The sequence below is a fragment of the Myotis brandtii genome, unplaced genomic scaffold, assembly GCF_000412655.1.
Source record: "Myotis brandtii unplaced genomic scaffold, ASM41265v1 scaffold244, whole genome shotgun sequence".
NCBI classification, from domain to species: domain Eukaryota; kingdom Metazoa; phylum Chordata; class Mammalia; order Chiroptera; family Vespertilionidae; genus Myotis; species Myotis brandtii.
The window spans coordinates 1946289-1972757 of record NW_005359225.1 but is presented as its reverse complement, the minus strand read 5'-3'; the positions used below and the strand labels follow the sequence as shown (position 1 = coordinate 1972757).

At 53.9% G+C, this 26469-nt stretch overlaps 1 protein-coding gene across 1 annotated transcript in view; it reads left to right on the top strand.

Moving 5' to 3' along the window:
- DGAT2 (diacylglycerol O-acyltransferase 2) overlaps positions 1–21201 on the top strand; it is a 54896-nt gene extending 33695 nt beyond the window's left edge. The window contains exons 4-10 of the mRNA XM_005867052.2: positions 2419–2547; positions 7819–7926; positions 8327–8397; positions 15328–15532; positions 16129–16303; positions 17572–17774; positions 19993–21201. Of these exons, the coding sequence (XP_005867114.1) occupies positions 2419–2547; positions 7819–7926; positions 8327–8397; positions 15328–15532; positions 16129–16303; positions 17572–17774; positions 19993–20147 (1046 nt within the window). The 3' untranslated portion in view covers positions 20148–21201. The remainder of the gene's footprint in view (positions 1–2418; positions 2548–7818; positions 7927–8326; positions 8398–15327; positions 15533–16128; positions 16304–17571; positions 17775–19992) is intronic.
- The last annotated feature ends 5268 nt before the right edge of the window (positions 21202–26469 follow it).

The following is a 26469-nucleotide window of genomic DNA, read 5'->3' as shown; positions in this document are numbered from 1 at the left end:
GTAGAGGCCCCCAGCTCCTTCCTCTGCCCCTGCCCCCACCCCAGACCTGCCCTACCTGAGACTTTGGACTGAGGATCTTGCTAAAATGCACATTTTGATTCAGCAGATCCAGGCGGGGCCCCAGATCCTGCATTTTTAAACAGCTCCCAGACCACACTTTGAGTAGGAAGGTGTTCGAGTCCATTCTGACTTCTCTCCATCCAGAGCACCCAGCCTGCCCCAGGCCCAGGGCGGGGACTTTCCCCAGCCCTTAGCCTACTCCTGGCTGCCAGCGCCCCTGCTTCACTTCCTCTGGCCCAGTTCAGGAGGCAGAGCCAGCTGCTAGGGGATGACTTGGAAGGCCAGCCCTTGGACCCAGGGTTCAGGCCTATGCTGGGGCCTCACTTCCCTCCCCCAGGTCCCTCCCCAGGTCCTGAGCACAGCTCACCCTTGGACCTACTGTGTCCCATGGGCACTCGGCACCTGCTGTGGGGGAAAGGGAGGTGCCCTGAGCAGGCGGCAGGAATCCTGGATTCCAACCCTGGCCCTGCTGCCTGCATAACCCAGTGCAAGTCGGTGCTCTTCTCCGCAGTCTCCCTGGTGGCCCAACTGGGCTCTTCTAGATGACACTGAGGGCCCTCAGTCTCCAGGATGGGTCACCAGGGAAGTATGGGGGTGCAGAAGACCTGTGATGGTAGGATTTTTATAGAGAGAGGGTGAAGGAGCAGTTATGGGCCCAACCTCTGGAATGCCTCTGTGGCCAGCCTCTTTAGTTGCTTCAGTGATTTCACCTACTGCCACCTCTACCGCACGTATGCCTTTGGAGTATTAGATGCTACTGAGCACTCAACATGTATCATACCCTGTCAGGGAGCCCTCATGGTCTTGCCTGGGGTCACAATAGTGAGTGGAACCAAGATTTGAACTGACACCTGAGTCCTGCTGGACCAAGCCCCCTCCCTCTAATCCAGTAGAGCAGGTAAAGAGGACAGGACTGGTGTGTCTGCCTTGAGCTACCTGTGTTCCTCCTAAAAGTCAAAGCAATTGCTGACTTTCAGCTGATGAGCATTATGTTCCTTTCTGAACTCTGCTGTGACCTTGTTGCTCTACAGATTTTGAGGAAATGCAAAGGCTTGAGTTAAGCCCCTAGACCCGTGGTTGGCAAACCGCAGCTCGCAAGCCACATGTGGCTCTTTGACCCTTTGAGTGTGGCCACGAAGTTTCAATCGCACTGTACGTGCGCGCCCACACGTGCTATTTTGTGGAGGAGCCAGACTCAAGGGGCCGCAGTTTGCCGACCACTGCCCTAGACCCCTCCCTCCCACTTCCACTCCCAGCAGTAGGTCAGTGTGAAAGGCCACGATAGCCTCAAGGACAAGACTGTGATGTAGTGCCTGGAGCCTTGCCGAGTGGGTGGTGTGAAGGAATGTTTGACTAGCACACAGTAGGGACTCAGTGAAGATATGCTGAGCGAGTGGCATGCAGTTGGGGCTCAGCAGACATGGGGTTTGAAATGTTCCACTCCTTTGGTCCAGCTGCTGGAAGGAGTGGGGTATGGGTTAGGAACCTCGTCCAGGCTCTCCCCCAGTGCCGCCTCTCTTGCAGTCACCAGGCTTTCTGGCCTGGCTGCCCCTCAATCATTGAAGTCCAAAGCATCATCCTGGGGGGCCCAGCCACAGAGCCAATTAAGTGAGCATACCTTGCCCTAACTTCCAGGCTTGGCACATGCTTGGTAGTGAACATAATTGCAGCCCTGAGTGTCCCAGGCAGCCTGAGCTCATTGGCCAGCAGGTCCTTTGCAAAGCAAAGGCCTGATTCCTCCTGATTCCAAGCTTTGAGCACTGAGATGAAACTAAAAGTGTAAATCCCTCTGATGGTGCTAGTGGTGGTGGTCTCGGTGGTATTGGGGGTGTGGGCAAGAGGTCTCAGCTCCTTGGAAAGGGAATCAGTCCTGGGGACAAGGGGGTGGGGTAGGGATTCAGAGTGCTCAAAGTACAGATGGAGCAAAAACATTGCAAATTGGATGTTGAACCTCTGTCCTTGGCCTCACAGACAGATAGCAAAGGTTAAATATTTGTACTAGATCCAGATAAAGGGCAGGACAGGAGTTTGATGGGGGTGGAGGGAAGGAAGAGAACCGGCAGTGATGGAGAGCCTCCCCCAGCCTCGTTGGCTTCCTCATTTGGTCTCCAAAACCCTCTGAGGGGACACCATTTCCATTGGGTTTGTATAAACACTGGGGTCCAGGGAGGCATGTGAGCAGCCCAGAATTTGTAGCTACTGGGTGGCAGGGCTAGAATTTCAACTCATGTCTGTGTGATTTTGTGGCCTGTGCTCCTCTCCCATCTAGGAAGGGGCCTGTGGGAGGCGGGTTGGTATTGGGGACTCTGAGGCTGGAGAGAAGGCGGGCAGCAGGCTGACGTCTCCCCCCTGTTGCAGGCACCGGCTCCAGCATCCTCTCTGCCCTCCAGGATCTCTTCTCCGTTACTTGGCTCAATAGGTCCAAAGTGGAAAAGCAGCTACAGGTCATCTCGGTGCTACAATGGGTCCTGTCCTTCCTCGTGCTGGGTAAGCCGGGCCTTCGAGGGGGAGGGGAGGCAGGGGCCACCTCCCCACATAGGTTAGAGCAGGAGCTCTGCTCTGCAGGGGTCGGGGAAAGAGCATCCTCCTACTTACCACCTTCTGGGTCCCAGATTCAGTGCTCTACCCCAGGCATGCGCATGCGGGAGGACTCAGTGAGAGTCAGTGGGAGGTGGTGGTCTGGTTCCCATTTTACAGATGGGAAATCCAGGTCTCAGAGAAGGTAAGTAACTTGTCCAAAGTCACACAGATTTGAATTCACATCTATAGGACCCCAAAACCTATGTTTTCCCCATGTGCCACCCTGCCTCCAGCAGACATTTTCTGGCAGGTATGTTGCTTTGCCTTCGGGGGCTGTCATGCTGGGTTTGAGCCCTGACTTTACCACAAACCAGCTCTGTGCCCTTACGCAGGTTCTGAGCTGTTTGAAACTTAGTTTCCTCATTTTGATTGTGAAGAAAATGCTGCCCAATTCAGATGGCTTTTGTGGAGATTCAAGATAAGGAATGAGAGCAGCTGGTACAGGGCCTGGTCCCAGTGGGCCCTCACTCACCCCCTCTGAACGCAGGCCCTGTCCAATGCTCCCTCCTCTCTCTCAACACCTCCCACATCAGTGCTTGGGTCGCTGCTTCTGCAAGTCCTGGTTGATGCCCTCTCTCCCTGGTTGCCATCCAGACCAGGGGCAGGACATCACCGATTGTGTGGGCGGAGGAGAGGCCCCATGCCTGCGGTAGGCCCTGCCCTCCCAGCAGCCTCTTCTCTTCACCAGGCCCCCGAGTCTCCAGCATAATAAGTGGCTTTCCCAGCTCACAGGCAGACAAACCTGCTGCAGAGCAGCATGGAGTACATTCCAGCACCTGTGGGCGAGTCCCTGTGGGTGTCCACCCTTCAGAACTATCCCGTCTAATGGGGATGATCAGGAGTCCCCCTGTCAGCGCTGAGCAACTGTCCTTCCAGGGACGCAGGGGCCTCGGAGACCACATTTCCAGGCAGCTCTGTGCCGCCCCTCCCTCCCTTTGCAGGGCAGAGGGGTGGGACAGGGGTGCTATGTATCGAACCCCCACAATGTACCAGGCACCTGCTCTGTCTTTCCTTGACGTCTCACTTCACAAGTGAGTGATTAGAAACTCACGAAGGTTCAGTGGGACTCTGAAACAGCTGGTCTTCATCTTTAGACCCAAGAGTGGACTTTAGAGGGTCCACGAACCCCTGACATTAAATGCAAAATTCTATGTGACAGTTTGTGCATATTTTTCTGGGGTGAAAGGCAATTGCTGTCCCCAGATTCTTACAGGGACATATGGCCTCAAAAAGAGAAAGAGCCCTGGCCGGTTCTGCTCAGTGGATGGAGCGTTGGCCTGTGGACTGTAGGGTCCCAGGTTCAATTCCGGTCAAGGGCATGTGCCTTGGTTGCAGGCACATCCCCAGTGGGGATTGTGCAGGAGGCAGCTGGTCGATGTTTCTCTCTCATCAATGTTTCTAGCTCTCTGTCCCTCTCCCTTCCTCTCTGTGAAAAACCAATAAAATATTAAAAAAAAAAAAAAAGAGAGAAAGAACTACTGGTCCAAGGAATAGAACCAATTAAACTGGCTCCCTCGGGGCCCAAGCCCCCATCTCGGCCTGCATGCGGCTACTTATTTAGAATCTGAGAGTAGAGAGCAGTGTATCCCCTCCATTTTCAGGCAGGAAGTAGGCCCAGTGGGGGCAGAGCCTTGGCCAGAATCACAAGAGAAGGAAATGGGACCAAGAAAAGACACCAAGGACCCCAGCCTCCCAGATCCCTGCCTCTGATGCACCAGCTCCCTCAGTCCCCATTTGCGCTGAGGAGCCGCCACTTTCCTTGTCGTAGTGGGTCAGAGCGTGGCTGATGGGGAACTGAGCAGCTGGTAGAACCCCAGCCCACGCAGCACACGACAGTCACTGGCCCCGAGCTGTAGGTTAACAATCCATCAAACCCAACCACAGCCCAGAAACCGGCCCAGCATCTTCCCAACGCCCTCCTGTAGGTGGGAGCCACGCCTGGTTGGACGGGCAGGTTGGCTGAAATGCTGCTAATTACTGCCCTGAGCACCCCGCCTCTCCCTCCCGCTGCCACCCAACTCTGCTGGCAGAGGCTGCTGTGGCCCCATCAGCCTCCCTCTGGCACAGAGCCATTTCACCATTTTTCTGCGTAGACTCCTCTGGCGTTCTGATCAAGGCTGCAGACGTCTCTCAATGCTTTTAAATGTGTAATACTAAGTACATTGGATTTAAAAGGAAGCCACTGATACAGAAAACTGAGGATGTTGAAATATAAGTAAACACACATTAAGAAATCAAATTAGACATATAGTAACCCATATGTGCTTTTTGTTATTATAGTAAATAAAAAGACCTAGCAGCAGGACTAATCATTCCTCTGACTCTTAAGTAGTGATGCGAATAAATGATTTTTCAAGATATCTGTACCTGCTATAAATGTGATGAAAACACCTTTGTTTTCTATTGGTGTCACTGTCAACAGCACTGCTACTCCTACTGTGGTCTCTCACATTTGTAAATGAAGGACATACTGAATTTCCATAAGAGATGGGTAAGAATTAAGATGTCCTTTTCCCCCATCCAAGGCCATGAGTCTTTTGATTGGACATTTAACTGTGTGTTAAGTCCTCTTCACACGCCGTCTTATGTCATCTTCCCAGCACCCTGTGAGGAGGTTGAGGGTCAGGGATGGGCGGCGGCCTGTGAGTGGCAGGGCCAGGGTTTCATGGAAGAGCATGTTCGTGCTCTTCACGGACCCTCTGCTGCCTCTCGGCCCTGCTCACGGGCCTCCAGGTCTCAGGAGCTTCACTGAGATGTGGGGAGGGGTGGGGGGGAGTGTGCAGGTGGCCCTGACCCGTCCACACTGAAGCCAGTGGGGCCTTGAAGCAGTTGTTTACATCCCAGAGACCGCAGCACTGGTTCCTCTGCAGCCCTGTGACCTACAAGGGTAGAGCAGGGAGCCCATTGTTCGAAAAGTAGGATTAGGCTCTGATAAAGGAAGGTCATTCCATGGTTTAGTTCATTTTTGCTCAGTAAGCCTTTCCTGTGTTGTTTGCTGGGCCTGGAGAGGTTAATCTGACCCAGTTCCAGCTCCCAAGGAGCTCAGAGGCTCAAGGGCCAGCTGCTGGAAGGAGTCTGGTGGGGGAGGCAGACGATGAGGGGCTGTGGCCACAGGGGGAGCAGGGGGAGTGGGACCCCTGCTGAGAAAGTCCTGAACTGGGATACAGTCTCCAGACTCTCCACCTGTTCTCTTTTCCTCCATCCAGGCTGCCTGAGCCAGGAGTGAGGATAGGGGGTAGGGACTCCCACCTTCACAGAGAGCCCAGACATCTAGGGTGGGCCTGGGGCTCAGCCTCTCTAGTCCTGCTACCCATCAGGAGAATTAGCTTTGATGACAGCAGGTTTCCAGGCTGCTCGGCCCCTGGCTGGAACCTCACCGCCCTGCCCAGGCCCACCTGGAGTGCCCACCTGGCTTCTTTAGGAGCTGGAATACCTACTGGCTCTTTCCCAGGCCCAAGAAAGGGGACCAGTGGCAAACGGCTCAACAGTGTGAGTGAGACATGGCCGTTCACCAAAGTGCTTCACAGTTTGCCTCAACCAGGGTTTCGTAGGCGGCAGATGCTTCCCTAGAGACCCATCTTCCCTGTCTGTGACGTCACGCTCCTAAGCTGGTCCTGAAACACGGCACGCCTGGTCACTCTGTGTGCACTGCCCCTCCCCGGACAGTTGTGCTGCTTTCAGCCGCCTTGGGGAGAGGCTAGCTCAGGAGTTGAGAGCAGGACTAGATTCTGAATGACAAGGGACGGCCATTTTCCTGCCCTGAGACTGTGGAGAGTCTGTGTCTGGGAAACCAGGGGAGGCTCAGCAGGAAGAAGAGAGTATGGCATCCCGAGCCAGGCAGCCCTAGAGCGCCCCTGACCAGCAGAGGGTGGGCAGGCAGCCAGGGCAGTGGAGAGGGTACTGGACACAGGCCTGCTTCTACCAAGCATGCGTACCCGCTGCGCCTGGCCCTGTGCTGAGGCTAGGGGGCAAAGAAGTGATGGCCCCCTCGGGTAGAGAATTCAGAGGTGAGAGCCACACGGGAGGATAGTATCATGTTGGGGAACAGTCTTGAAGAGCTGAAGTCTGAGCTTCTGAGGCTGGGAAATTGGACAGAGAGAAGCCTGCTGAGGGCATCTAGGGTTGAGCCAGGAGGTAAACCAGGCTTGGCATGGCCTTTCCTTCTCTCCATGCCAAGTGCCAGGTCATTCAACCTTGTGGCCAGCAGGCCCAGAACAAAGTGAACAGAGGAAAGCTGGCCCCAGGCAGGCTTCTTGGTATCCTGCTGGGGGTTTGAGAGGTGGGGCTGATGGGCTCCGGGCTTTGGCCTGGGGCCACCTGGCACTTCCTCACGTAGGAGGTGGCCAGCCCTCCTCCTGGGGCAGGAATCCTCCGCTCTCATGTCCCTCTAGGGCAGCGGTTCTCAACCTGTGGGTTGCGACCCCTTTGGCGGTCGAACGACCCTTTCACAGGGGTCGCCTAAGACCATCCTGCATATCAGATATTTACATTAAGATTCACAACAGTAGCAACATTACAGTTATGAAGTAGCAACGAAAATAATTTTATGGTTGGGTCACAACATGAGGAACTGTCTTTAAAGGGCCAGAAGGTTGAGAACCACTGCTCTAGTGGCAGTCTGGGGCTTCTAATTTTTGGTAAATAACTAAAGCCTGGTGCGGATGATGGTTTGAATCCTGGCTCTGCCACTGTCTTGCTGGGTGACCTTGAGCAAGTTACCCTCCTACCACCACCACTCCGGAGCCTGTGTTCTCACCTCTGAAATGGTGTCAAAGTCACCCTGCCTCACACTGAGACAGTGGCTCAGCCCAGGTCCCGGGGGGTGGAGACACTTGGTAGGTCCCTCCCTTGTCCATAGTAACTGTGCTGGGCACTGGCGTGGGGAGAGCATGCAAGGAGAAGACAAAAAGAACAGCTCTAAACACAGCTTCACAAGAAGCTGAAGTTCATCTCCGACGCTGTTGCTGGGGCAACATGGAACCCACCTGTCCCTCAACGCCAGGATCTCGGAGATGCCCTTGGCCTTGATTCCTCCCCAGGTTATGCCCATGGCCTTGGTTGTGCCTAGCTTAGCACCATGGTAAACGTTCAGTCGCTCAGTGAGCCTTTGCCCAGGGGAGACGGAGGCCCACCCAGGGAGGACAGGGCCTAACCTGTGGCCATCTGCCTGCCCACCAGGAGTGGCCTGCACCGTCATCCTCATGTACACGTTCTGCACCGACTGCTGGCTCATCGCTGTGCTCTACTTCACCTGGCTGGTGTTTGACTGGAACACGCCCAAGAAAGGTAAGGGCATGGGTCTCCTTGCCCCACACCCTCGCCCTAGGAACCCCCCTCTTGCACAAGCTGGGGTTCCTCACTGTGGGTGTTGCCTCTTTTTACTTAACATCTACTGTGTAAAACACACTGGGCTAGGCCAGGGAGTGGGTGGAGGGAGGGGTTAAAAGCGCTTCAAAGGAGCCATCCTGGTCCTCATAGGAGCTCACACTCAAGCAAGGGTGTGCATAACACGAGGGAATGAGCGTGGCAAGGGGCCCAGTGGGAAGGGGGGAGGAGGAAAAGATGCTGCATGGGGGAGGGGTAGTCACCCACTGTGTTTCGCACTGGCTGTGTCTTGTCTTCTTGCCCAAACATCACCCTCCCTGATTCCCACACCTTCCCAACACTGTATTTTGTTCTCTGGAAGGTGGCAGGAGGTCACAGTGGGTCCGAAATTGGGCTGTGTGGCGCTACTTTCGAGACTACTTTCCCATCCAGGTAAAGATTTTGGGGGCATTATCTTGGGAGGGTGGGATTGGGTGGGAAATGTGAATTCAAGCCTTAACCTACCCATCCACAGTGACCATACATGCTGAGGTGAACCATGTGACATCTCCCACTACGAGCATCTGTTTATACTCTTCCCCGATTTATGCAGGATTTGAGCAATTTAGGAGGCATATAATGTCATACCAAGTAAATAGAAAAATCAAGACTGGGGGGAAAAAATAATGAAAAAAATTTTCATTATTTTATTATTTCAGCCATAATGGTCAACAAAGTTATGGTGGTTGAACTTCATCATTAGCTCTGAGCTTCCTGGCAACCAAGGCAAAAGGGGAAACATGATAGTTGTTGGCTCTTGTTTTTGGAAAAGAAGAAGCTTACTAGTCCCTTGGGTAAATAAGACTTGTTCTGGTACTTGGATCTAAAAGATGTTTCAGACACTGAGATCCTGAGTGACATAAGGAGTAGGTGTAATAGCAGATATTATGGCCATTGTTTGTCTGCCTCTCTGTGAATATTAAAGGCATAACTTAAAATGTGAGGGCATATGCCCTGGCCAGCTTGGCTCAGTGGATAGAGTGTCAGCCTGCAGACTGAAGGGTCCCAGGTTCAATTCCAGCCAAGGGCACATGCCTGGGTTGCGGGCTCGATCCACAGTAGGGGGTGTGCAGGAGGCAGCCGATCAATGATTCTCTCTCATCATTGATGTTTCTGTCTCTCCTTCTCCCTTCCTCTCTGAAATCAATAAAGAGATATTTTTTTTAAAAAAATGTGAGGGCATTTATCAAGAGCAATACTTAAGTGTAGTCCATCTGTGAATATTAAAGGCATAACTTAAAATGTGAGGGCACTTATCAAGAGCAATACTTAAGTGTAGTCCAAGTTCATCTGGCCTGAACCAAGGATAGCACTGAACCAAGGATAACAATAGGTGTGAGGGGCTTGCTTTCTTTGGGCAACTCCTATGGAAACAGCATTTCTCTCAGCCAGTCTCCGGTGGGTCACTGGTGGTCATGGCCATGGGAATTAAGGCCCAGGAAATGAGAAGTGCAGTGAAAGGAGAGTGAGACCCTAGTTCCTGAAGTGCCTGGGGAAGGCTCCTGGAGAAGCTGCCCCTACAACTCCATCCCAAAGACAAGCATCACTGAAGAGGCAGGGACAATGAGAGCGTAGGCACCCACGTTGGAGGAGAAGCCTGTGGCGTGGAGAGGGAGGACCTCCATCTATTGGGAGACTTCTAGGAGCCAGCACCTCCCCCCTCCCACCATGAGGAGTCTACTTTAACCCGCCTGGCACTCTATAAGGGGCACTAACTTTATCCTTTTTTTACAAAAAAAAGGAAACTGAAGGTCAGAGTAGCAAAGCTGACTGAGGCTAGTGAGGGGTGGAGCCAAGATTCTAATTGCTATCTGGCCTCGAAGTCTGGGCTCTTGCCACCACAGCACACTGCCTCCCTGTGCAGCAGAGCCGTGGGGAATAAAGCTGGGCAGACACTCAGGCCTCCTGCAGTATTGGAGGACAGAGGCAGGAAGGCCCAGACTGACCCTGCGTGAGGCACCGTCCCTTGCAGGGTTCAGTCTCCCCTTATGAAGCAAGTTTAGACCAAGTTGGTCTCTGGGTTTCCTGCCTGCTGCACCATTAGCTGCTCTGGGACCTCCACACCGGTCTTCTGAGCGCCCATCTTCTCTTCTCTGGGGCCAACCCCCAGGTCCTGGCAGAATAAATAGTGGCACGGTCTGGCTGTCGGCCTCATCTCTGTCCCCCTGCCTGTGGTCTGCAGGCTAGCTTGGCAAGGCAGAGGCATCTGGGCCCTGGTGCATTTGGGTGACTGGTGGATTGTGGGTAAGTCTGGCAGAATCCTGAAGGTTTTTCCTGCAGGGGAAAGACCTGTCTGGCCAGCTCACTCAGCACCCCGGCCCCGGCACACCCTAGCTGCTGAGGTAACCCAGCAGAGAGCAATGGGGATGGAAGCGTGGTGGCAGCGTGTGTGAGTGTGAAAGTGTGCATGTCACAGGGCGGTGTGTGTTTGCTGTCTGAGTCAGTGACTGAGACGTCCTGCCTGCTGCCTGGGGGAGGTGGCTGGTTGACCCCCACATTCCTCCACTGCACCCAATATTGTGGGGGGGGGGCTTGGTGCCCTGGGGCCAGCTCCTTCTGCCTACCCATCCTGAACCCACTTTTACCAGAAACTTCAGCGTCAGGGTTCTCACTCCTCCCTTTTCCTGAGGATTCAAGGCTGTTGTTACTAGGAGACTGTTGCATCATAGGAGAACGTTGCATCATTTTGGAGGTGAGGAAATAGTCCCAAAGAGGGGCAAGGACTGGTCCAGGTTGCACAGCAAGTCCACCCAGCATTAGTACTAGAATCCAGGCTCTAGGTTATTTCCCACTCAATTCCTACTGCTTGTTTCTCTGGGAGAGATTCAGTCCCAGATCTCCCCATTGGATTGAGCCCCACTTCCCGGGTCTCCCTCTCTCTGCTTGGCCGTTGGAGACCGGGGTTGAGTTCTTGCTCTGTCACTCCATTCACTGAGCATCAGTTGTTGCTCCCCACACAGTGCTGGGCTTGGGGACACAGAAGAGTCAGCCCTGGCCCCTGCCCTCAGGCGAGCTCACCGTCTAATGGGTCCTGCTAGACTTTGTCACTTTCGGCTCATGGGACCACAGGCACACTTTATCAAGCTCACTGAGCCTCATTAGTCTCATGTGCAAACGGAGCTGTACATATGATAAAAAGTGGTAAATTATGGTTAATTGTGAGGAACTGTGGACTCTGTGCTCTCTACTGGGGCCCTCACCTAAGGGGCCAGGCCCCAGTGTTCAGGGTGGCCTGCCTCTTGGGAAGCCTCCTTGAGGCCGATCACCCCCTCAACCCAGAAGAGGGTGACCTGATGACTATTAGTCAAAACGGGGACAGGCAGATGTCCTTGCCCACTGATCTTTCTTAAAGAGACAAAACAAAATCCAGTGTTCTTGTCACACCTTCTTTCCAAGAAATCAGCTGGGAGTTGGAACCACAAGATGAGTTGGAGCTGGCCCTGGGATGCCCTGGGGCATGAGGACCAAAGCCACATGGGGCCTTAGGCAGGCCAGGGCATGGAGACTCAACCTTGGCTTTGCCCTTGCCTGCAGGTGACCTCGGCCAAGCTCCTGCCCTTTGAGGCCTCAGGCTCCTCCTCTGTGAGAGGTTTTGGCCTTGGTGGCCTGACATCAGGGCTGATGCTCTGTGGACTCGTGCGTGACCCTCCTGTCTCGCCCCTTTCCTCAGCCTCTTGCCAATGGTTGTGTAATAATTTTTAGCCGTACTTAGTACCCGTACGTCCTCTCCCCCTTCTTGGTGGAGCCCTTGGCTCTTCCCACCAGAGCAGCTCGGCTGGCCCAGAGAGCACCCCTTCCCTCAGCAGGGGTGGGGCTCCTGTGTTCGCAGCAGCCACCAGGACTGCTGGCTGCCTGGGAGAGCAGTGGGCAGTGTCTGGGTATAGCCAGCGTTTCTGGAGAGGGGACTATGAAAGACTCTGAGCTTAGAATCCTCTGTTTGTCCATCTGTCTCATTTCACAGATGGGCCTTCTGAGGCCCAGAGAGGAGGGACTGCCCCAAGTTCACAAAGCAAGTCAGTATCAGGGCTGGTATAGGAACCAAGGCCGTCTGCTTCAGGACCCAGGTTCTCAGTTCTGGGTTTCTCTGCCACCGCGCCCTGCCGTGTGAGCTCAGGCAAATCTCTGCTCTTCTCTGGTGCCGAGGTGCCCTCTGTATGGTACCAGGGTGACACAAGCCTATCTGAGTGCCTTTCCTGCCCTGACAGGCAGGGTGTGAGGAGTGACTGCCAGGAATGTGTCCCAGGCTCACATGAGCCAGTAGCCTGGCCTGGCCACCCCCTGGAACTGAGACTTTGTCCTAGGAAACAGTCAGGGGACACAAGAGCAGGCATGTCAACAGAGCCTTTATCAGCAGTGTCCTCTCTGCAGGATGGACACTCTGTCCAGCCCTGAGGGGCGGAGCGTGTGGCACACAGAGATCAAAGCTGTGCCAGGTGCCTGCATGCTCCTGGGTACTGCCCAGTGCTCCAAGGCACCGCATTTCACCAAATGCCCCACCAGGCAGAGGCTTGGGAGATGGGGAAAATGACTGAAAGCCACCAGGTGACACATCCACAACCCAGGCCCCGGAAAAGCACCGCTGATTGGTTTCATTAAAGTTTGTCTCAGGGAAATAATCAGCCCAGCCTGCGTGGCTCTGTGGTTGAGTGTCAGCCCCTGCACCAGGAGGTTGCTGGTTCAGTTCCCGGTTAGATGTTTCTAACCCTCTCCCTTCCTCTCTCTGAAATCAATAAAAACATATATTTTGTAAAAAATCTTTTTTTAAAAAAATATATTTTAGCCCTGACCAGTTTGGTGCAATATATATTTTATTGATTTTTTACAGAGAGGAAGGGAGAGGGATAGAGAGTTAGAAACATCGATGAGAGAGAAACATCAATCAGCTGCCTCCTGCACACTCCCTACTGGGGATGTGCCCGCAACCAAGGTACATGCCCTTGATCGGAATCGAACCTGGGACCCTTGAGTCCCCAGGCCGATGCTCTATCCACTGAGCCAAACTGGTTAGGGCTGTAAAAAAATCTTTATTGTTGAAAGTATTACATTGTCCCCCTTTTTTCCCCGTTGACCCCTTCTTGCCCGCCCCTGAATGAAAACACATCTTTAAAAATGATAATCAGATATGTAGATATAAATAAGGTATTCATGGAAGCATTGTTTTTTTCTTTTTTAAATAATTCTTTATATTAAAAGTGTTTTGCACTCAAACCCTGCGGCCCCGGCACCCAAAGTCAGTCAGCGGTGGTGGCTCATGGCATCAGCCGTGCTCCTTCCACAACACCAGGTGAATACTGTGATCAGGCATGCTGGTGGCAAAGACCAAGCCCGTGTCATTGTGCCCATCCAGTCCATTCAGCCAGGAAGCTTCGCCTGCCAGGAAGCTTGAGCCTCTCTTTGACTTCCTGTACTCTGGCAGGGGCCAGCGGCTAATCAGGCTCTCTGTCCGCAAGTCCATGATATATAGGTAGCGGTTGTCAAACAGCAGGGCAAAGACATCTCCAAAACCAAGCAAGGCCAAGTTTGCTATCTCGGGAGTCTTGATAACTCTACAAGGATGAGAATAAGTAACATGAACCAGAAGGCAACTAACTTTGCTTTTGTTTATGCTACTGTAATCTTTTCTGGAGACATTTAAAAGCAATACACAATTCAAGCAAATTTAGAGAGTTAAATGAAAGTTTTTGATAAAAAGGAAAATACAAGGACAAAAAGTTCAGCCTACTTTAAAACGAGGGGGGATAGTGGGTAAGAGTTCATAATAATATGATAACACAGGCATGTAAGGAGAAAGGCGGTATTTGATGAACAGTTGTAAAAGCACAAATGCCCATCCGAGCTGGAAAGGATCTCTCATATTCTCATGTGACATTTTCATTTCCAAGATGTAAAGACTAAAGTCCAGCCAGGATAAATATACTTTGTCTAAAGATTCACAACTAATCAAGTACTACCAGACAGAACTCAAATGTAAGACTGAACTCTTACCAATAGGTGAAAAGATTTATTCATCAAATCCTAGAGCACTGGCCTAGGGGCTATTCTCAGCAGGTAGCAAATACATAGGTTCTCCTTTAAAACAGTAGAGACTAGAAATATTAAGTTTCCCAAATAATCCAGAAACATTAATAATGTATTCATAAGTACTTGCTAGAGAATATGGGGAGTTGGAAGGACAACCTTAGCCTTCTCAGGTTCACAGTTGCTAAAACATCAATGACAAAGGTACAAAATTGGAAAGATCTAGGGAAAGGGTAGCACAGAAAAAACCTTAAGTCTCTGTTATCTATATACTTAGTGAGGTAAAAGATGGACAAGAAAAGGTGACGTTATCTTTAGAGGCCCTAGGAAAAGAGCTACAAGATGAGGGATCTACAAATTCTGCCCTGGACAATAAGTTTGGGCCCCATGAGAGGCTAGGTTAGCCTATGTTTTAACAAGGACGCTACCATCTAATGCAGTGATGGCAAACCTTTTGAGCTCAGCATGCCAGCATTTTGAGAAACCCTAACTTAACTCTGGTGCCGTGTCACATATAGAAATTTTTTGATATTTGCAACCATAGTAAAACAAAGACTTATATTTTTGATATTTATTTTATATATTTAAATGCCATTTAACAAAGAAAAATCAACCAAAAAATGAGTTCGTGTGTCACCTCTGACACGCGTGTCATAGGTTCGCCCTCACTGCCTTAGAGCATCCCAGGACAGGTTTGTTGAAAGTACCACTGGTCAGCTGCCCTACTGCACAGCTGCCCCTCCCTTACTTCCCCCCCCCCCCCCACACACACACTGTGGCTGGCACAAGAGCTGTTGTTGTCCTTGTCCTTCTGGCATCAGAGCCCAAGTAGAACCTGGCTGCCTGGAAGGGAGTTTCCATTCAGGCAGGCTGCACTCTCTCTTCTCCGGCCAGACTAGGACTTGGACTTGACCCCAGTGGGAACTAGAGAGGTACAGGGATTGCATTGGGTTGTAGAATAGTCATTCTGCTGTGGTCAGGAGGCTGGCCCAGGGGGAAGGGAGACAGGAGGCTGGATGAGTGCGAATAAGAGGACCTGGTGCATTTGGCTGGAGAAATAAGGGGGTCAAAGGGGAAATCCCCCCCCCCCCCTGGGGACTTGCTGTCCAAATGGCAGCTGACGAGCCCCTGGCACTGTGGCCCAGTGATGAGGAGTCTGAGGTCAGGTGTGGAGAGTCACTCCAGTCCTTGAGGCCCAGAGTCCCAGGGGGTATGGCAAAGCCAGCCTCTCCTGGACCTTCTGGGTGTGCTCAGGACCCCGCCCCCTGGCCAGTTTCCTCTCACCCAAGCTTTTTTCCCCTGCAGCTGGTGAAGACTCACAACCTGCTGACCACCAGGAACTACATCTTGGGATACCACCCCCATGGCATCATGGCTGTGGGTGCCTTCTGCAACTTCAGCACAGCGGCCACGGAAGTGAGCAAGAAGTTCCCCGGCATAAGGCCCTACCTGGCCACGCTGGCTGGCAACTTCCGGATGCCAGTGCTGAGGGAGTACCTGATGTCCGGAGGTGAGACTCCATGGCTGCTCCTCCTTACTGTGCCCCACTGTCACGACCTGAGCCTCTCCACTGAGCCAGAGGACAGGCTGGCCAGGAAGCCAATACCCCACACTGGTCCCGTGCTGAGCGACGCAGCCTGCTGCAGGCACTGCGGGTCAGGGCTGAGCAGGAGAGCTGTGCCTAAGTCTTCAACCTTCAACGTGGGTAGCATCTTCCCTAGGAAGCCTTCTCTGGCCCCTTTTCTGGGTACCCCAGCCCCGTGCTGCCCTCTGCACAACCTGATTGTTGTCCATGGCACTGTCATTGTTCCCCCGACCACCATGACCCCCAGCAGCCTGATTCACTGGGCTTCCCAGCACCTGGCATCCGCCTGGCAGACTTAAGACCTCAGGCAGTATTTGCCAAATGAATGAATTACCTAAACAACCTCGTATCGTTATCCCCATTTTACAGATAAGTAAGCCAAGGCTCAGAAAAAGAGTAGCTTACATAGGGCCATGCAACTTCGAAGAGACAGGGTTAGGTCTGGGGCCCAAGCCTGCTTACACATGACTGTGTGGGGGGAGACATGGGGAGCCCTGACGGTGTGTCTTCCCTCCTCCCAGGCATCTGCCCTGTGAACCGGGACACCATAGATTACTTGCTTTCAAAGAACGGGAGTGGCAATGCCATCATCATCGTAGTCGGGGGTGCAGCGGAGTCTCTGAGCTCCATGCCCGGCAAGAATGCGGTCACCCTGCGCAACCGCAAGGGCTTTGTGAAGCTGGCCCTGCGACATGGGTGAGTGCTTCCGTGCACACACACACACGCAACATACACACTGTCAGCAGCTCCTTGGCTCCTGGAGGCCCAGACGCCAGGAAGGCACAGAAGAGCATCCACTGTCCTGTGGCGGGGGAGGGGAAGTTGGAGCCCAGAGGTTCAGGCCAAGTTGTCCAAGAATAGCCTTGGCGTCTGAGTAGGGCAGAGGTGCGGCCTGTGTCCCCTGAGCCCTCGCAGGTGGGCTGAGAGGCCAGGATCATACATAGGACAATGCCCTGGGGCCAAAACTGTGTCATGCTGCTAGCAGAAATGAGGGTGGCGTGGTTGGAAACAGCAGCGAGGCTCCCCGGAGGGGTGATGCTAAGGGCAGGTGGACAGGAGCTGGGCAGCTTGGGTGTCTGTGACCTTTTCTAGAAAACCAGAGGCACATTCTATGTAGCCACCTGTTCAGCACATGTCACTGGACAGAGCACATTCACTTCTCAGTCCCCTTGGATGCCACAGCAACCCTGCCGGGTGGTGACGTCCTATTTCCCACGTGAGGAAACCGAGTGAGGCTAAGTGGCCCAGTCGGGGGTCAGGTTGTAAAATGCAGCGCTAAGCTCTCTGGACTCCAGGTCCACTGTTTCCTTCCCATCTCTGTGCTCTGGGCAACCCCAGGAGGAGGGCTTTGAGGTGACAGACCTCCAGCGATGGCAGACCTGGAGTGGGAGAGGATGTAGCCTGCAGTCAACCACAAGTTAGGGATGGCGCTAACCATTTGGGCCCCACCCACCACTCCTCTCTGTCCTCTCAGGACCTTACCCCAGGCTCTAGAAGAGGCTACTCTTCAGGCCCAGCCTGTGCCAGGCCCTGGGCACACGACCATTCAGACCCAGTCCCTGTGTTCAGGGCAGGGGGAAGTATGAAGGGACAGACAGTGACAACATGGTGTGTTGAGGGCTGTGACACGGAACTGAGAGAGGCCTTGGTTGGGTGTGGGGCAGGGAGAGCTTTCCAGCAGAGGCAGGCCTGGAGGATGAGAGAGACCAGGCCTGCTAGAGCAGGGCCCTCCACCTTCCCTTTGCCCAGTGCTCCCAAAGTCCTGACATGCTCCCCAGTCACTAGCAGGGGGCAGAGGGCCCATCTGAACCTGGTAGTGAGGGGACACACGTTGGGGACCCCCCGGAAGGTTCTGGCACAGCCCTGGGGGAGGGGAGCTTGGCTAGTGTCCAGGGCCTGTAGGGCTGACAGGAGGAACTGAAGCCAGTGACTGGGGAGTGACAGGCCTGGCCTCTCCCTTCCAGAGCCGACCTGGTTCCCACCTACTCGTTCGGAGAGAATGAAGTCTACAAGCAAGTGATCTTTGAGGAGGGCTCCTGGGGACGATGGGTCCAGAAGAAGTTCCAGAAGTCCATTGGCTTCGCCCCGTGCATCTTCCATGGCCGAGGCCTCTTCTCCTCTGACACCTGGGGGCTGGTGCCCTACTCCAAGCCCATCACCACTGTCGGTGAGCCTCCCTACTTGAAGACCCTGAACTTGGGGGGGCCACAGCGAGTTAGTGGTGGAGTTAGGATCCAAATCCAGGCCACCTGGCTCTGATGTCCGTGCTCTAAACCAGGAGGACATGTGGGTGCTGCCATAGGGGGATTATTGGTGGAGGTGGGGGTGGGGTGACGGGGTAGAGTTTTATTACTGTGAGCCAAGCTGTGCTGACAAAACAAGACCCAGCAGTTCTGTGTTTGCAGAGCCCAGCAGTCTATCAGGGAAGATCCTATTAGAGCAAAGATCAACAGGGGGTGTGAGCGGGATGTGCGGCATGCTCGGGGGATCATAGTGGACCCCAGGGAGGAGGTGACTCTTAGACTGTTAGCTGAATAAGAATTATCCAGCAAAAGAGGTGGGAGGAGGGAGTTTTTGTCAGAAACAATAGCCTAAGTGAAGTTCCCAAAGCAAGACTGTGTAGAGTTTTGAGGAACAGAAAGAAAACATGACTGGAGAGCATAGTCCTGTGAAAAGTGTTGCAAAAAACTGGCTGCCCTTGGCCTTCAGCTATGTTGTTCTGGGTTTATTTGGGATCATGTAGAGGATTCCAAAGAATTGTCTCTTGTAGGGGGTTGTGTGTGTGTTAATGGTTCACAAGCTGGAGATCACACAGGAGCGTGTGGGCCACAGGCTATGGACTTGAGGGGCCAAAGCTCACATAGATACTCTGAATGATCAGAGCCGGGTATGCTGTTTTGTACTTTACACGGAGACTGACTTCCTGCATTTCGGGTCACGTGACCTAGACTCTCCCCTCCATCTCTGCTCTCTGTGAGGCAGCAGAGACGTTTTCATGCTTGGGGTGGCTGGCCAGGGATGGGGTCCTGTGGGCATCGTGAAGGAATTTGGTTTTCACTTTAATAGTGGAAAGCTGGGACCGCTATGGTGAGTGTGGTTTAGCCGACTTGCTTGGGATTGGAGAAGGTGTTAAGGAGAAAGGCAGAGAGCTACAGAATTTGTCTGTGAACCTCGTCCTCTCAAACAGAGCACAGAGGACCAGTACAGGTGGCCCACATAGAGGAAGACAAGGTTATGGTATTGATGGACGGGTCTCTGAAGCTGGTGACTCCAGAGGGGGACCCCAGTCTGGGGGCTTTGAACTTCAGAGATCCCCATGATGGAAGCTGTGGAGGCTGTGGTGATGGTTGGGGGGCAGCTCCAGGCCTTCTGAAAGCGTGGAGTGCAGGTGTGGGCTCTAGGCTCTGACCAGCTGCTCCAGGAACTGAGAGACCCCACCCTCACCTTCCATCTGCTTGGCTCCCCCAGGCCTGTGGTGGTGGGGAGACGCCAGGAGATGATCATACTGCTCCCAGCACCCTCTACATCCAGGAATGAGTCCCTGGGGGGTGTTAGGAACCACTCCCTGCACCCTCCTTCCCAATAGATACTTGTTAGTGGTCATCACATGCCCCTTTATCCTAATAAACATGACTTCAGCCTCGGATATATATATAGTTTGGGGGAGGGAAGGTTCGGATTTGCATCTTAAAGAGATCCTTGGGGCTTCTGGATAGAAAACGGATTAGAAAGGGCAAAATTGGAAGCCACAAGACCACGCCAGAGGCTTTTGGGTAGCCGGTGACTTGGATCGAGGGAATGGCAGTGGAGATGGGAGAGAACTTGGGAGAAATTTCAGAAATGTCTTTGACAGAACTTGGTGATGAGTTGGGTATGGAGATGAAACAGGATTAGGAAAGAAAACAATGCCCAGAAGTATGAATGTTGCCCTCTCCCTCTGCCACACTTACCACACTTCTCAGACCATGTCATGATTCACAGAATCCTCAGCAAAGCCCCCCTGAGGCAGGACCCCTGTGTGATAGGTGAGGAAGCTGAGGCTCCGAAAGGCAAAGTCACTTGCCCAGGGCTGGGCCACAGCAAAGCAGTTCCCTGATCCCACAGCCCTCACAGGAGCTCCCAGCTGAGTGCAGTGGGTGCAGCCGGGCTTCCTCCCCCTTCCTGCCTCGTGGCTCTGTGGCCTTGGGCAGGTCCCTTCCCGTGCCACCGGGCCTTCGCCCTCTCATCTGCAAAAGGACAACCTAAGGCAGAACACATTCAGCACAGTTCCTGACACATTGTCGGCACGTAGCACGGGGTCACTGCCGTCAACATCAGGGTAAACACCCAGGGAGGGTGGGCCGAATGGCACGGACTAACCAGAGGCCTCTGCCCCTTCCCTGCAGTGGGTGAGCCCATCACCATTCCCAAGCTGGAGCACCCGACCCAGCAGGACATCGACCTGTACCACGCCATGTACATGGAGGCCCTGGTGAAGCTCTTCGACAAGCACAAGACCAGCTTCGGCCTCCCGGAGACCGAGGTCCTGGAGGTGAACTGAGCCAGCCCTCAGCCCGGTGCCGGGAGGACCCCGCTCTGCCCGCAAGCTGTTTTCCGCCAAGTTCTCGAGTGCTTTTTGTTCTGTAAATTTGGAAGTGTCATGGGTGTCTGTGGGTTATTTAAAAGAAATTATAATAATTTTGTTAAACCATGAACATGTTAGGTCTTTTTTAGGAAGGGAAACGCTTGAACATTTCAGGCTTGTTCCCTTCCAGTGTGTGCTGTTCTAGGTGGTGGCGAACACCTCGGGGCCTTTAGAGTTTCCCAACCAGCCCCTCTTCTTCCATTCCTGAAGTTACAGAGAAGGCGCGGGCCTGGCTGGCTGGGGAAGAAGGACCGTCACCCCGGGCCAGTTAGATGACTTGCTCTTTGCCCCTGGAGGATGAGGAGCAGAAGCCGCTCCTGACACAAACACCTCTAGTCCCAGCTGCCTTGACCTGACGGCAGGACTAGTCCCTCTGGCCGAGGGGAAGCCTCGAAGGCACAGTTGTCCCCGTTTTGAAGAGAGCAGTGATGGGCATCTGGACCGTGCCAGCGATTCTCCTCTCTGCCACTTCCCACATCCCCAGTCTTTCACCCTGAGCCTGGACTGGCCTCCGCAGAGACGGTGGGGGTGGTGATGAGCCTGTGCCGCGAGCAGGGCTAGCCCAGGCATACCATCTCTTGGATTATCCAGCGACCACGTTCTGCTTGGAGTGACTGGTTTTCTTCAGGGGGCTGGTGACGTGGACCCACCACTGACCAGGCCTTGGCCAGAAGCCCATACTTTCCGGTGGCCTCGTTTTGCTTAACCCCGCACCCCCAAGGGGAGGTGTGAGGAAGGGGCCCCTCTTCCTGTTCACAGAGGAGCCTGGCCTTCTGAGCATCAGATTGGTTTCCGGATAGGAGCCCCCCGAGCCCACGCGTCAGATGTGTGTGCCTTTTTGGGAGGATGGGGGCCAGGGAGGAAACCCCGCCTTTCTTCTGTGTGTTCTGTTTTCTCTTGATGAGACTATTGTACCATGTCAGACTTTTGTATATTCCTAAACAGATAAATAAAAATGAGCGTCCTCTGAGTTCTTGCTGGGGCAACATCTGCATCTTGCCCCTGACACTTGGGGAGACTGTAGCTCCCTGCCCCAGCCCCTTCCCCGCGCTTCTTTGGCCCACATGGCCCTGTGTGGTGTATTACTTATCTGTTGCCATGTAACAAATTAGTCCAACACTTAGTGGCTTCAGACAACACTGTCCACAGCTTCTGCGGGCCTGTCGTCGAGGTCTGGCTTAGCTGGGCCTTCTGCATCAGGGCCTCTCGCAAGGCTGCAGCCAGGGTGTCAGCCGGGAGGGTCCACTTTGATGGTCATTCACGTGGTTGTTGGCAGAATTCACTTCCTCACTGGCTCTTAGAGAGGCCACTCTCAGTTCCTTGCCATATGGGCCTTTCCATAGAATATCTCAGAGCATGGCAGCTGCCTCCATCAGCCAGAGTACAGGCAGAAGTCACAGTCTTTTATAAGCTGATCTTGGAAGTGATCACCTGTCACTTTTGCCATATTCTCTTCATTAGATACAAATCTTGAGGCCCAGGTCACACTCTAGAAGATTACAGATGGAGTGAATACCGGGATGTTGGGGGCCTTGGAGCCCCCTCACAGCCTCCTACCACATGTGCTAAAGGGCTGCTGTCCAGCCGCAAGGTCCTGGCAAGGCTGAGCTGGAAAGGTCCTCAGGGATTGCTCACACGGTGTCCCTTGCCCCTGGCCTAAGTTATACCACGAAGGGGAAGACCTCTGGCTGCTGTCACTCTAGTGATTTCATGCCACATCCAGGTCTTATAAGATGCCATCTCTCTGTTCTGATTCCATTCAGTTCAGTGAGTGCTAAGCACCTGGGAAACCCTTCCCAGCTGAGACTAAAGGACCTCATTCCAACTTCCCGACTGCCTAGGTGCCTGTCCTCGCCATTCATCCACCCCAGGGACTGCTCCTGTTTCAGAAGCTGTGAGTGGGCTCCTTGGGAGCAGAAGCGAACATTGGAAATAGCTGAGGATAGGCAGGGTGGTCAGACCTGTGACGAGATGCCCCTACCCCAGCCTGGGGGGCCTCATTGAACTGGAACCCTGATACCTGAGCCGGGATGCAAAAGGTGACTGGAAATTTGCCAAGAAGAAGTTGAAGGGCAGAGCAGTAAATGCCGACAGAGGAGCCAGCATTGCTGACTTGAACGATGGAAAGGTGGCGGTAGAGAGGTGTCCAGAGATCTGCAATGGGGCTTCGCTTGGAAAGGTGGGGAGCTGGCTTCTCCAGGGTGTCTAGGTGGGCAGGAGAGCAGGGTGGAGAAAGGAGGTGCCTTGGGAAGGCCCACAGAGACTGAATTCTATAGCACCAGGCAGGCCCTGGGCCACAGAGCCAAGGTCAGAGGACAGACACTTCCTTTAGGACAGAGGAAAGGCCTGTATTGTGATGAGTCTCCGCCCCATCCCAGCCCCAGCCAGGCTAGCCGTGACCCTCAGCCTCTGGCTCCAGGCTAAGTCCTGATTTTAACCTAGGTCACCCCACAAACGTAGGCCATTATTTTCAGTATTAATTTTTTTTAAATATATTTTATTGATTTTTTACAGAGAAGAAGGGAGAGGGATAGAGAGTTAGAAACATTGATGAGAGAGAAACATCGATCAGCTGCCTCCTGCACACCCCCCACAGGGGATGTGCCCGCAACCAAGGTACATGCCCTTGACCGGAATCGAACCTGGGACCCCTCAGTCCGCAGGCCAATGCTCTATCCACAGAGCCAAACCAGCCAGTGCTCAGTATTAACTTTTGAAGGTTGAACACCTGTGCACGAGGGCACTCCACCATCTCTGCCTAAGGAAGAGCATAACCAGGCCCCAAATGTCAGTGGGGTCACCTCGCCTAGCACAATGTATGTCTAGCAGCTGCCTGTGCAGAGCAGAGGCCAGCTCCACTTTAAGTTGTGGGTGGAGAGACCTGGGGAAATGCTGTGAACACTGCCTTGGGTTGGGAGTTGTTACCTTGGGAGAAGGAACTGGAACTTTCTTTTCCAGAAGACCCTCTGCCTTGGACCCTGGCGGTGGGCGGCAGTTTCAGCCTGATGGTCAATTCCATGATTCTGCTTGTGCTCCCCAGAAATGGCCACTAGGGGGCACTGAAGATGGTTCTGAGGCAAATTCCTTGCAGCTTCCTAAGTTTCTTTTCACATTTTGACACGTATCCAGCTCAACCCCTGGGCTAGAAGCTAGAGATTGTAAAATCACAGACTCACAGGACCTCAAAGCTGGACAGGGGCTGAAGAGGCAGGAAGGACCCTCCCCTGGAACCCTTGAAGGGAGCACAGCCCATACACCCTGGTTTCAGAATCTGGCCCCAGAACGGGGAGAGCACATGTTCCTGTTTGTTTAGGCCAGTCTGTAGTCATCGGAGCAGCAGCCTCTGGAAATACACCCCTCCTTCTGGGGCTTTGACCGGGTTCTGGGGACAGCAGAGTCCTGTGCTCTGGCAGGGGAGACCCCATACACCTCTCCCTGCAGGGGCTCATAGGGAGATTTATCCCTGTGTCCTTGCCTCAGCCCTGTCTCCCGCTCCCCCGGGGGCTCCTCGGCAGTGACAGTGCAGTGGGCACACCAGGGCAGGCTGCTTGGTGGGCAGTGCAGGCTACATGGCTCAGGGACTCCTCCCCTTGCCGAGCCCCCAGCTGCAGGATGATGCAGGGTACTCCCCAGCCCCGCCCTTACCTCCCAGGTCTTCCCCCTAAGGAGTCCAGCCTGGGGCTCCGCTTCCTGGAGCACCTGGATTGACAGGAGCCAGCAACTGGGTTGTCGTGCCCATATTCTAGATGCCAAAACTGAGGCTCAGGGAGGGGGAGCAGAGGTCCCTAGCCTCAGCCCACCTCCCCCTCAACTCAGCCCAGCTCACAGGGGGCTACCCCAGCTGCCCATGGTATTGGAAGAGGAGAAGGAGAAGGAGGAGGCGGGGGGAGGGAGGGAGGAGGAGATTTCTGAAAAGCCATCCAAAATTACACAACAGCTGGCCCCTTCTTCCTCACGCCCTCTCTCCAGCTTCAAAGGCTTCTTTTGTGCAGGTAAGCTGGGGAGTGAGGGGACTCTTCCTGGCCAGGCAGCCGGGAGCAAAGGTCAAGGAGGCAGAGGGTCCAGGTACTGGGTTCTGAGTCCCCAACCTCACCCAGCAGATTTCCTGGACCTGGGCTCCATGCCCTCCCACAGTTCCCAGACCAGGCGGGCTCTTTCCTGCCTCCTTGCCTTCGCACATGCAGTTCCCTCCACCTGGAACGCCCTTCTCATTCTTCAAATCCCAGCTCGGCTTTAACTCCACTGGAGAACCTTCCCTGAGTCGCTTGGGGCTCCCCCTGCATCCTGCACACACCCCAGTCACACCTGTTTTCTGGATGATGCTCTCACAGGGCAGTGAGGTCTTGGGGATGCTAGCTTTGCCTTTGTACCCCAGCCCCTGACACAGACAGGTGCTCAGTAAATCCGGAAGGAAGAGAAGGAGGGAGGGAAGGGAGCAAAGAAACACGTCTCTTCCCTGAGTCGCTTGGGGCTCCCCCTGCATCCTGCACACACCCCAGTCACACCTGTTTTCTGGATGATGCTCTCACAGGGCAGTGAGGTCTTGGGGATGCTAGCTTTGCCTTTGTACCCCAGCCCCTGACACAGACAGGTGCTCAGTAAATCCGGAAGGAAGAGAAGGAGGGAGGGAAGGGAGCAAAGAAACACGTCTCATAGGATTGGAGAGGATCTGGACCGTGAGCACCTGGCACAGGGCTGGGCATGAAGCAAAGCCCACTCCCTTCCTGCTGCCTCCACTTGAGAGGGCTCCAGAACAACTGCTGCCTCGTCCCATTGGGAGCCGGCTCAGGGTCCTCTCTATACCCGTGGGCCTGAGTCTGTTGCCCATTTGGAGGCAAAGGACCCTCTTCTTTCTGGGTGGAGCGCCTGGCAGGATGCCCCCGCAGCATGTGGAGGCAACAGCAGAGGGCTCCAATCCTAGACCTGGCCGCCACATCCCAGCTTGTGCCCTGAAGGGGTCTCTGGTAATACAGCCACAGTTACAAATGCACAGAGGGCCCTGGAGCCTCCTGGGCTCGTGAAAATGGGGACCACACACATCAGCGGCAGAGACCGTCCTGACTCCCAATCCAGCTCTGCTCCATCCCAGCCGAGGGAAGCGCCGAGGCCTGGTTCTGAGCTGCGGATGGGAATGATGTGCTGGGCTGGCTCCCAGTGGGCACAGGCTGGGTGGCAGGGTGACTTTACTTCCTGCAGTAACAGGAACTGGCCAGCAGAGGGCGACAGCCTCTGCCGCCTCCCAAGGCAGGCAGCTGGGCTGGGCGGAAACCACACCTGGTTCCCCTCCGGAAGGGGCAAGGGGGCGGCGGAAGGACGGCTTTGGGGCCAGGTGGGCACCCAGCTGCCCTGGGAGGCCTGTTCTGCCCACCACCCTGCAGACGGGTCCCCTCTGGTGGCCGCACTGCGCAGGCTGAGCCCTCCAGGAGCTGGACTCAGCTCAGACTGGGTGCTCTCGGCATTTCCTCCGGGGAGAAGGGGAGGCCGGGTGTGGGGGCGCAGTGCCCCTCTGCCTAAGGGGTCAACTCTCAGGGCCCTACCACACCGGTTTGAGGACCTGGGGCTGCAGGCAGGACCTGGGGAACTGGTGACCGGCTGGGGCCCGGGCTTAGCGGGTCCCTGGGGCTGCAGGGGAAGCGCTGAGGGTGCCTGTGCTGAATGGGGGCCCAGGGGATGAGATGCTGCCACGGAGGTGGGGGGGCATCGGGGACTTGGACCAGGAGGCGCCGGGGCAGAGCCAGTCTCAGAGCGAATGCAGGCAGTCTGCTGGTTTGCAGACCCCGAATCAATTTCATTTCGAGGTAAAACAAATTTTTTTAATCTTGAAGGGATATTTTAGGGGAAGTATCTCTTGTGTAGAGGAAATATTTATAAAGTTCTTCTCTTTCTTTTTCTTTTGTGAAACTCAAGTAAATTTAAAATTGTATCCAAAAAAAAAAAAAGCTAGACAGGAATTTAGCATTTATCTAGAGCAATTCCTCTTAATCTGGGAAACTTGACACAGAAAGGCAAGGGACTTACCTCTAATCACACAGCAAATCAATATTTACCACATGCCCCCTCTTGACAGGGAATGAGGGGCTTCCAAATTGAATGTCCCCTGCTCTTAAGTGTTTGTAATGTAATAAGGGGCTCAGAAGTTTAAAGCACTCATCTTTTTTAAATCCTTTGCCTTTTTTATATCCCTTACCTAGGTTCTAGATCTCATTACTGCCCAGCCTTCAGCAAAACCAGCCAGTCT